Raw genomic sequence first — 11,805 nt, forward strand, 5'->3', positions numbered from 1 at the left:
CAACCTGCTGTATTTTGCTGGCATGAGCGTTATTATCACCAGGTGCTCTGACTTAACAGAAATGTGATCTAGTTAAAACATTAGAATCCTGTTGCCCTTTGTCTTTTTATTTCCTGGGTACCTTTGTCTTTCCTCTTTCCCACTAGGAACAAAATGTGCATGTTCTCTTATTTCACATCCAGACCTGACCCCCAAACCTGCTGCCTCTTGTTTTCAGGTGCACGTTGTGAAGTAATAAACCCACTGGCCCCAGCACTAGGTGTCAGCTGTAAACCCGAGCTCTGACTCCTGTTGTACAAGGACTTTCCTTGCATCGTGATTGACTTATTACAGCTTGTTGTGCGACTCCCACAGCCCTTGTTGGTGTCCTGCCACTTCTCCCGCCCGGCAGGCAGGGACACCCTACATCTACCGTGCACGAAGGACCTGTTGCTGATTTGTCCTCTTGACTAAGCAGAGGAGCAAGGTATCACTGTGTGCCCGGGACAGCCCTGGTGCCGAGACAACACCGCCCTATACGCTGCCTCCCCTGTGTCTTCTCAGCGCCGGCGGCCCCTGTTGCACGGGGCGGGGCCTCCGCACGTCAGCACCCTACCCCCCCTGGCGTCAGGCGGGGCCCAGTCGCTCTATCAAGGCCGCTACAGCTGCCGGCCCCGCCCCCACGAATTTGGACTAATCACTTCTGCAGTCGAGTCGTAGCCCCGCCCCTATCCCAGGCACATCCGCCTCTCGCTGTGCCCGCGAGGGGGCGGGCTGCAGTTGAGCGGCTGCGCGGCGCGGCAGTTGCTCCGCCCGCGGGGTCTCCACGACCTTGCTCCGGAGGCGGCGCTGGCGGGAGGGGCTCGGGCAGGGCCGGGGGCGCGGAGGCGCTCAATTCTGTCTTGTGTTGCTCCTGTGTCGCGCTTCACAGGTGGTCGGGCGGACTTGTCCTCGTCCCCGTTCCCGTCGCTGCGGGAACCCATTCCCCTCCCCGCGGCCTGAGCTCCTGGATCCTGCTGGGGTCTCCTCACCCAAACGACCCGCTCCGCTCCCCTCTGCCAGGGCATAGCTGGTGCTTGGCCCTGCGCCGGGGCCGGGTTAAGGCAGAGGCAAACGAGGCACATGCTCAGGGCTCTATGTGAAGGAGGGCCCGGTTGTCCTTATTTTGCACGTGACTACTGAGTGGAAAAAAAAGTAGGGGCCTGAGTTTGTCTAGGGCCCGCTAAAGGGTTTATCCGGCCCTGCCCTTCGCACCCTTTTTTCTTGTGGCCCTGCACTTGCCCTTGGCCTGCCTCCTGTGTCCCAGCCCTGCAGGCTGTTTGCAGGTCAAGCTAAAAGCCTTCGCTCAGGGCCATTATATTTCTTACAATGCAGAAAGGACTGACAGTGAAGCCTTGTCCCTAGCACTGCCAGGATGCCAGGAAGGCTAGAGTTCATTTTGTGAATTTGAATTTGATCCCATGCTGCACACCTAACCATGGTGGCAGGGCTAATGTGGCAGGATCTTCTGCCTACTTGGGCAATTTTTGCCTAGTTTCTTGTGTTGTTTAAACATAGCTCATAAATATGTAATCTAGCAAGTTAGAGACCATTCTACCAAAGGTAACGGGTTTTTACTTTGATTTTAAAGGGAATAATACAGCCCTAGGCCCCTAGCATACTGATAAAACTTCTAGTTTAACTAGAGGAAAATGTGTCGCATTGTGATGACACACCACACTACCTGCACCGTTTTCAAAATCCTAGATCCATTGTGGCTGCTTCCAGATGTTAAAAACAACCCCTGCTTTGCTGGAAGAAGCAGCAGGTTACTTCAACCCCACTCTGTAGCCTCTAAAAATTGGGAACTTCAGCAGGGCTTTGGCACTTTTAGCTAAAGCTGATTTGATCAGTTATTAGGTAAAAGCACCAAAAAAGCCTCACTAGGGCACCAGGTCTTTACAGACGTTGGGCGAGCTGGGTGGAAGTAATGTGCTGCCTTGGCATGTGTGGGGCTTGGTGCAGGAACACAACAAGTTTAAAACAGCATTGTTTTTTAAATCTGCAAGCACCCCGTGTGTGAATCTCTCCATTATGAGCCAGCAGCGTTCCCTTGTTAAAGAAGGCTAGCAGTGTAGTGGGCTGCGTTAGTAGGAGTGTTGCCAGCATATCAAGGGATGTGATTATTCCACTCTATTTAGCACTGGTGAGGCCACATCTGGAGTAGTGTGTCCTGTTTTAGGCCCCCCACTACAGGAAAGATGTGGACAAATTGGAGAGGCACCAGCAGAGGGCAATGAAAATGGTGAGGGGGCTGGGGCACATGAAGGGAGGCTGAGGGAAGTGGGCTTATTAAGTCACAGAAGACAAGACCTGGCGAGGGGGCTGGATTTGATAGCAGCCTTCAACTACCTGAAGGGTGGTTCCAAAGAGGATGGAGCTGGACTGTTCTCAGTGGTGGCAGATGACAGAACAAGGAGCAATGGTCTCAAGTTGCAGTAAGGGAAGTTTAGGTTAGATAGAAAAAAACTTTCTCACTAGGAACATAGTGAAGCTGTAGAAAAGGCTACCTGGAGAGGTGGTGGACTAGAGGTTTTAAGACCCAGCTAGACAAAGCCTTGGCTGGGATGTTATAGTTGGGTGTGGTCCTGCTTTGAGCAGGGAGTTGGACTAGATGACTTCCTGAGGTCCTTTTGAACCATAATTTTCTATGATACACAGATGTGTGGTTGGGGCTTTAGGAATACAATTAGAATATGACCTCACATGCTCATCCAAATATAATTTTAGTGTTGCCTCTCTTTTGACTTTAGCAAGAATCTTGTGAAGCAAGCAATCTTGTGATATTTGGTAATACACACAAAAACTCAGCTCCTAGAAGCTGTATAGATATTTGAAGACCTCAGCCTTTTCAAGTAAGATTCGAGCCAACATGGTTTCAGAGATCAGTTCTGAAATATGATCCAGCTCCTCTTCAAAGTCTCAGAAAGTAATAAATATAAAGAACAACAATGTATTTTTAAATCCTGTGATTCTAAGCACATTTCATATTTTGGGATGATGACTCACTTTTGGATGCACAGAGTAGGTAGTAAGACAATTCAAATGCTATTTAGCTGAATGCTGACTTCTAAGAGCTTGGATTAACAGAGCAATAACTGGTTACACTGTGAAGGTTTTGAAGTGAAATTGGCCATTTTATTTGAGTTTTAAATGTAAAGTTTGGGTTATGCAGAATCATAGAAAATTAGGGTTAGGTGGACCTCAAGAGGTCATCTAGTCCAACCACCTGCTCAAAGCAGGACCCACCACAACTAGATCATCCCAGCCAAGGCTTTGTCTAGCCAGGCCTTAAAAACCTTCAAGGATGGGCACTCCACAATCTCTCTGAGTAACCTGTTCCAGTATTTTACTACCCTCCTTGTGAGAGGTTTTCTCAATATCTAAGCTAAATTTCCTTTGCTGCAACTTGAGACCACTGGTTCTTGATCTGTATCTGCCACCACGGAGAACGATCTAGCTCCATGCTCTTTGGAACCACCTTTCAGGTAGGTGAAGGCTGCTGTTAAATTCACTCTTAGTCTTCTCTTCTCCAGATTAAATAAACCCAGTTCCTTCAGCCTCTCCTCAAAAGTCATGTACTCCAGCCCCCTCACCATTTTTGTTGCCCTCTGCTGGACTCTCCATTTTGTCCACCTCCTTTCTGTAGCGGGGGACCCAAAATTGGACACTGTACTCCAGACGTGACCTCGCCAATGCGGAATAGAAGGGAATAATCACTTCCTTCAATCTGCTGGCAACATTTAGAAGATTAGAGGGAATTTTTAAATACCTCAACACTGATCTATTCAGTTTTTCTGTTTACTAATTAAATATTTGTATGACAATGCACATGTTGAAAGCAAGGCAACAACTCAGTATCATTGTAGATACCCTTAAATGGATAGGACTAGCTAGGTTAACTTGGCATTTTTAGCTGAGAACAAGATATCTAACAGAGAAGTTAATTCTCTTAACTCTAAACTAGCCCTAACTGGTGATGTAATTTTTTTTAATAGAATGAAATTATAAATCAATCTTTTGGGCATTCTTGATGACAAATGGGATTGTTCTGACAATGGAGAAACAAGCATCTGCTGAAACATCCTCCAGTTGCGCACTGGGTGCTCTTGGAGGGCATATGAAGGAGGAGAGAACTTTCAAAGCTGCAAAGCTGAATGCTTCTCTTGCATCCAAAATGAAAAGTAAAATAAGAAGTGAGTGCTATTACTTTACAGTGAAATAAATTACAGCATATAATCTGTTTATTCTGTGTACAATTAAAGTAAATAAGACTAGTACGTGCTTAATAAGTGTGATTAGCTAAACTGAGGCCTGAATACAGAAAATGATAATTAATGTAAGAAGTAAAGAATTTTAGAATGGGCTAGGGGGTTAAGACACAAGATTTAAAATGACCATATCTAGATTATTTAATCTATTCTTGTATGTGGCATAGGCCAAACGTTTTGTGACTCAACACTTATGACACTCATACTCTTCCATTGGACCTTCAAATATTGAAGCAGCCAAAGTGGTGGACCTTTTTGAAAACGTTATCCTTACTAATAACTTGGCCACATCTTGCTAGTGATAAATGTAACAAATACTTCATGGAACCAGATAGTGAATATTAAGAGTACCAAGGGTAGCGTTGGAGTGATGTGTTTAACATCTTACAGTAACCGAACAGTGTCTGTGCACTCTATGTGGCATTGGTAGCCTCATTTTACAGGCTTCAGAGCTAAACATACATTTGCTATCGTAGTTCTGAGAGAAAGATAGGGCACCAAGAGAGGTGAGAGGGCACCAAGACAGGCCCTATGAGGAGAGACTAAGGGACCTGAACCTGTTCAGCCTCAGCAAGACGAGGCTGCGGAGGGACCTGGTGGCTGCCTACAAACTCATCAGGGGAGATCAACAGCAAATAGGTAGAGCCCTTGTCTCCCCAGCAACCTGGGGTGATGAGGAACAATGGTAATAAGATGATGGAGAATAGGTTTAGGTTAGAGATCAGAAGGCAATATTTTACAGTTAGGGTGGCCAAAATCTGGAACCAGCTTCCCAGGGAAGTGATCCTCGCCCCTACCTTGGGCATATTCAAGAGGAGGTTGGACAATCACCTGTAGGGGGTCTTGTAAACCCAGCATTCATTCCTGCCTGTGGCAGGGGGTCAGGCTAGATGATCTGTTCAGGTCCCTCCTGACCCTAGCTACTATGATGATAGATACTTGCCTGTCTTCTAAGGCAGAAATGAGGCCTTACTGAATATTTGTGAAGGCCATACTAGGAACACTAGACAGGGAATGAAGTACAACTGGAACTAAAGAAATCCTTTCTCCAACCTAATGTCCCTTATGTTAAGGCAAAGAATATTTTGATAGAGTCCGATCTTTTTTTTCCCATGTCTTGTCTTGTTCTATGTGTAATATAAATGCAATGCAGAAAGCTCAGAGATGACTTGGAATATATGCAGTCTTTGACACATTAAGATCAAGCTCCTAAGAATGCTGTAGCACGTGGGCAAACAGTGACCACTGTGAGTGGACAGACTTTCAGGACAGTGGGAAGCATGTCAGGACTAGAGAATTCTTCCAACTGCCAAATTTTAAATTCCTACCCAAAATGCTTAGGATACTAGAGCTCTTAACATAAAAAGCCCCCAAATACCTACATCATTGGCAAAACTACCTTTATTCTAATTTCCATTGCTATGAGAAACAGCTGCACTGTTTTTTGCTCAAAAAATTCCAAACAGACTAAAAAATTACACATTGAGATTTAACTTAAATCTGAGTGGTTAGTTTTCAAAACAGTGAGCAACTGGAAACAAGTTTGTAATGAATAATGTTAAGCAACTATAGGAAAAGTGTTAGGTGTGCAGCCTGTAATTCATATCGAGACAGTCTGGATTAGAGAGTGTTCAGGGACAGGTAAAAAGTAGAATATTTGTATTATTTTGTCTCCTTCTACAGACTACTCTTCTTTTTTTAAAATATCTTTAAAATACAATAATAAAGCATTGGCTCTGGCTCTGAGTGCAGAGAAGGAAAATTCTCGGAGGCTGAAGAATGAGAAGCTCTTTCTTCAGAAAGAAGTAGAGGAGCTGCAATTTCATAACATTTTGCTTCGTCAAAAACTGAACTGTTTGGTATGCTGTCAAGTAATACGGTTACACTTTAATTGGATCATCTTGACCTTCTGTTCTGTGTCCCACTAACAGCATTCTTACACCTCTCTTAGCATTATAATCCTCCTTTACACTTCTATTTATTAGCAATTTTTATGTTTACTTTTTTCTGATTTGATCATGAAAATGTACTACAGGGTGCCTTTACTTTTGTTTGTTGTTTTTCATAAATCTTCAGTCATTTAAAGACAGTGTCTTTAAAACTTCATCTGTGTCTCTTTATATATGCAGAACAAAACACTCACAGATATAGAAGCTTTTTTGAATAATAATCTCTTAACTGCAATCAAAATAAGCAGCGTTTCTGAGGTAAGTTTCTGTTTTTTAAGCATATTGTAGATAGAAGGGATTACTGCTTAGTTTTTTAGTCAGTATTATAGCTTAAGCACGGATACACTTTCAATAGAACCTGAGAGACTTATGGGGGTAAATTATTTAGGCACTTTTGAAAAATTTGTCCTAAGTATTTACATTTTTTTGTGAAATCCTGGCATTAGTAAAGTTAGTGAAAGGTTTTTTTTACTGACTTCAAAGAACCCGAGATTTTGTCCCTTGTCTTCTGAGACCCTGGTTCTAAACTTACCAACTTGTCTTAATGCAAGTTGTGCAAAGTTGCTGCTGATTAATCAATAGGTGGCAGCCTTCACCAGTGAGCCAGTATTGTTCTAACCTGGCATGGACTGTGCTAGGGGAGTTCACATCTTTCAAATAAAACCTTTTGCTCAGTGGTGCTCAAAATATGGCCTGTGAAGCCAAGTCATCTGGCCCATGGGGGACAGTGCCAATTTTAATTGCAGCTCTGGGGTTGAACCTGGCATGTGGAATAGTCGTGTGCACCAGAAAGGTTGAGTACCCAGAGATGTGGGTTTTCCGGAAGATTTTGAGTCGGAAAATTTTTCAATGCCCTAAATAGAGCGTGATCTCATTCAGCATGTTTATTTGATTTATATTTAGTAAACAAAACTAAAAAAGTACCCCCATGTTAATTTTATGTCCCAATAGCCACAAGTATTTGAACTGAAATATTTGATTAGGAAAAAAATTAAATACAGCACACCTAATACGGTTTAAGTGTTGTATTCAAACAAATGCAAAGCTTTATGCAGAAAGAAATTATTTTTATTTGAATACTTATAAAAACATAGAGACAATACACAAAAGCATGTACTTCCCTTACATGGTTTGTTGAAATTTAAGGAAAAAAACCGAAGGAACTGAAAACTGTTGACACACTAACTTTAGCGCACCCAAAGAACTGTGCATTTAATGCTGTGGTTGTCAACTCATCTTCAACACAGTTTAACTCTCTTCCCCTGAGGTCATTGCGGCACCTCCAGTTTCATTGTTGCTATCTGTAGAATCACTTGCACGACTTATTAGTTCCATTTCAGAATCAGATTGAGGCCAATCTGATTCAGAACTACTTGAGCCACATTCTCTTTTGCTAAAGGAATGTTTTACCAATGAGCCTATGGGCAAGGTCAACTTATCATCACACTGCATCTTTTCACTAATTCTGCTTCTGACTGATTCTCCAGAAGCAAGAGATTTTGAGAATTAGAAACAAGCTTAGTGGTGCATTCATTTTGTTTTGATTTGACCTGCACAGTCGATTAGGTGAATTCATAACTTGATTTTTGGTTTGGCTTATAATGTGAGTGTATTTACTCTTCTGCTTATAAATCAATAAAACATATATGTACTCCCTCACACACTTCCTAGGGATAATCACCTGAAAAACATTAATTACAACTTTGAAACTGCCAACCTTGCATAATATTGTATTGGCATCCATTCATTGTTACTAATGAATTTTATGAAACAATGAATTTTTAGAAATGGAAAATTTCCCATGGAAAAATAAAGCACTGGAAAATTTTCCACCCCACATCTCTGTGAGTACCATTGCTCTAGCTGCAAACAAATGTGAGTGTTAGACCCAGTATCATAGCAATATTCCAATTAGTTCCTTAAGTTCTGCTTTCCTACATGTTTAATTTCAATACAATTTTTTTCAAATTTTCTGTTTGAAACTATTGTTCAGCATTCTTCTGCATTCCTATATAGTTTCTGCACTTCAGTAGTGCCTGAAGTAATTTCTGTATATGTACATCTTATAAGCTACTTTAGTATGAAAATAAGTATAAATATAAAAAATATTTAGGTTGGACACAAAATAAATTATACTTCATTGTTGTATTCTTAAACTGTTGTATTCCTTTGATGAAATATTCTTTAGGCTGTGCAGATTTATATATGTGTGCTCACTCACTCTGCATGTGTAATGATGATGAACAGCAGTATATCCTGTACTTCTAACTGGCTAATCTGTTTTTTTGTCAATGAATTAATTTTTCTAGAGAGCATTTCCAATACTGCAGACCTTTGAGCAGCTTCTAAGATAACTAATTCCCTGTTCTTCCTTTTTCTTAGCATCTTCAGAGTCCACTTCCACAACCAGATGGTAAAAACAGCCATGTTGGTGATCCATCCAAGATTTCACATCATTCAGTTAGGTAATATCTAACAAATGGGAGAGGTTAGGGACATGGAATTCAGAAGCTTTTATAGATCTAACTACAGCATATTATTCTGTAAAGAATCATTTAAAAATAAGCAGGAAAACTTTTATGTTTAGTTTGATAAAGAATTATATGAGACACATAAAACTATTAGCAAAATATGTACCATATTTACTTGAATATAAAACAAGTTTTTCCCTCAGGTAGTATAGGGATGGAGGGGAGCCTCTTGTCTTAGATTTACATACAAAGCAGATGGGGAGGGAGCAGTACTGCAGCTCTGATTCTGACCCTGAGCCTGGGTTGGGGCCAGAGTCAAACCCACAGTAGCTTCCTGCTCCCCCCTCTGTTTGCCCTCTGTAGTTTCTGCCACCTGCCCTGTCTTTAGGGTTACCATATGTCCGGGTTTTCCTGGACATGTCCTCTTTTTTGGACCCCTGTGCTGCGTTTGGGTGGGTTTTTAAAATAAGAGCAAATGTCTGGGTTTTCTGCTCTCCCAGACTGGCTGCTTGGGGCTGGGAGCAGTGGGCAAGGTAATTGGCTATTGGGGGTCATGTGCTCCCTGTGCGGGCTCTGGCAAGCCAGAGAGAGAGGAGAGAGAGAGAGAATGAGTGAACAAGTGCCACTGTGGGAGCTGTGTCAGTAGCAGGGCTGGGGTGGGGCAGGGGTCTGCGGGTCGGGAGTGAGGGGCACTGGCAGGTCTGGGGGGCCGGGCAGGGGGCTGCAGGTTGGGAGTAAGGGGCACCGGCAGGTCTTGGAGGGGGACAGGGAGCTGTGGATCAGGAGTGAGGATCATGGAGGATGGGACAGGTGACTGTGGGTTGGGTATGCAGGGCACTGGCAGTGCCAGGGGGCTGCAGGTCAGGAGTGAGGGGCACCAACAAGGGGTGGGGGGGCAGGGTGCTGCTGTTTAGAAGTGAGGGGCATTGGCAAGGCTGGATTCGGTGGGTACAGAGTGAGGGGCAGCAGCAGGGCAGGGGGGTGGCTTGTCAGAGAGGGGCAAGCAAATGGGCAGGGGCAGGGCACCAGCATGTCAGTGCTCAGCCCCCCCATATTCCCCCTGCCCCTCTCCCCCACTCTGACAGGTGTCCTCTTTTTTGGACGTGGAAATACAGTAACCTTACCTATCTTACTATCATACGCAGTTCGGCTCTGGCTCAGGCTAGATTTTCTCCCAGGTGTGGAATACAGGGAAACTCTGCCACCTGTCCAGCCAGTCAGCAGTGCTGCTGCATGCCTTGGCAACAGCTACACTTCCACATGCTGTGCTCTGTGACTTAGCAGGGAACAGCCCAAGCAGCATCTGGCAGTAACTGGGGAATGAAGGAAGGGGCAGAAATCACAGGGAGTGGAGAGGAGGGGACAGATTATGGGGAGTCTGGGTAGGGAGATGCAGGTGCGGGGCAGAAAGGCTGCAGTGGGAAGATGTGCAGGAGCAGGGGGCAAGGGAGCTGTCTGACTCACCCCTACCTCTCCCTGTAGCCACAGCTTTCCCTGCTGTAGCAATGGTGGGGGAGTGAGGGGGAATTTAAGATACCTTTCCAATAATTAGATTCTACACTGGAAAATAATAACACGTTAATAAATTTTCCACATATAGAATTTAATTGGTGGGGGGTAGTCTTAAATTCAGGGTCATTTTAGATTAGAGTAAATACAGTAGGCAGCCAAACTACAGCCTGAGTGGATTTGCTCCTTTCTCTTGTTTGACTTTTTTTCAGCATGCAGCAGAAATTATAGCAGAGGTGGGCAAACTACAATCTGGGGGCTGGATTTAGCCCATCAATTGATTGCATCTGGCCTATGGTTGCCCCTGTGGCACTCAGAATGCTGCTAAGTCCTGCCCATCCCCACCCAGGGCAGCCCATGCTGCACTCCCACCCACACCTGCTCTGGACCTGCCAACAGGACTGCCTCAGCACTGGCCCTAGGCAACGCGCACAATTTCCCAGTGCAATGAGCAGCCACCTGTGGGCAGCTGAGTGGGTGAAAGGCAGTCAGGAGCTGGAGCGGGAGCTACAGCTCCATGCACTGGGGCAGGAGCTACCCAGCTGCAGCTTCCCCCCTGCTTGTCTGGGCACATGGTGTTGCCACCTCTCTGTGCTACCTGCTGCCCAAAATGGTGCAGGAGGAGGAGTCACTGGAGGCAGTGAGAGCTGAGCAGTATCTGAATGGTTGCAGCAGCAGTGGGAGTAGCCCCATCAGGAAGCTGTGAGCACTGGCAGTGCCATTGGTGGGAGTGGGCAGGGCTTGGCCTCATGTGGAGCGCTGGGGGGCAGCTGTGGGCTACATGAGGGGTGGGGGGTGGGCTACACCTGTAGTACACTGCCTGGGTGAGCTCTGCTGCCTCCTACCCTGCCCCCACACCTCCAGCCAGTTCCTGGGACCTAGCATGTGGACAGCCCCCTCCACACACGCACATTCCCTGTCCCACCCCCCCGCAACACACACACACACACACACACACACACACACACAATATAAAAATAAGACTTTATTTTGAGCTATTATGCAATTGCCACTGTATACACTACTCCAAAAAATCAGTCAGGACAGAAAATATTTTTTGAAATAAAATTAAAATATGTTACAGTAGATGTTTGATTTTTAGTATATGAGGGGGTTTTTTTATATATGATTTGTTAAAGTTGTATCTTCTGAAAGATTTTGTGTGTGTGGCCCTTGCTAGTTCACCAAAACTTGTTAAATTGTCTGCCAGCTGAAATAATTGACCACCCCTGGATTATAATGTCGGATCTTTGAAAACTCTTGGCGCTCTGGTGTAGTGCCCGAAGACTGGAAGAAGGCCAATGTGCTGCCTATCTTCAAGAAAGGGAGGAAAGTGGATCCGGCTAACTATAGGCCCATCAGCCTGACTTCTATCCCAGGGAAGATCTTAGAAAAGTTTATTAAAGAGGCCATCCTTAATGGACTGGCCGATGCCAACATCTTAAGGGATAGCCAGCACGGGTTTGTTGCGGGTAGGTCTTGCTTGACCAATCTCATTTCCTTCTACGACCAGGTGACCTATCACCTGGACAAGGGAGAAGAGATTGATACCATATATCTTGACTCCAAAAAAGCCTTCGATCTGGT

General features: G+C 44.7%; 1 protein-coding gene across 1 annotated transcript in view; it reads left to right on the forward strand.

Annotated features, from left to right (window-relative positions):
* The first annotated feature begins 3,824 nt into the window (after positions 1-3,824).
* Positions 3,825-11,805, forward strand: part of SGO2 (shugoshin 2) — a 25,475-nt gene continuing 17,494 nt past the window's right edge. Inside the window, exons 1-4 of the mRNA XM_025211264.1 lie at positions 3,825-4,214; positions 5,973-6,148; positions 6,419-6,496; positions 8,621-8,703. Of these exons, the coding sequence (XP_025067049.1) occupies positions 4,052-4,214; positions 5,973-6,148; positions 6,419-6,496; positions 8,621-8,703 (500 nt within the window). The 5' untranslated portion in view covers positions 3,825-4,051. The remainder of the gene's footprint in view (positions 4,215-5,972; positions 6,149-6,418; positions 6,497-8,620; positions 8,704-11,805) is intronic.

The sequence above is a fragment of the Alligator sinensis genome, unplaced genomic scaffold, assembly GCF_000455745.1.
Source record: "Alligator sinensis unplaced genomic scaffold, ASM45574v1 scaffold258_2, whole genome shotgun sequence".
Classification (NCBI taxonomy): Eukaryota; Metazoa; Chordata; order Crocodylia; family Alligatoridae; genus Alligator; species Alligator sinensis.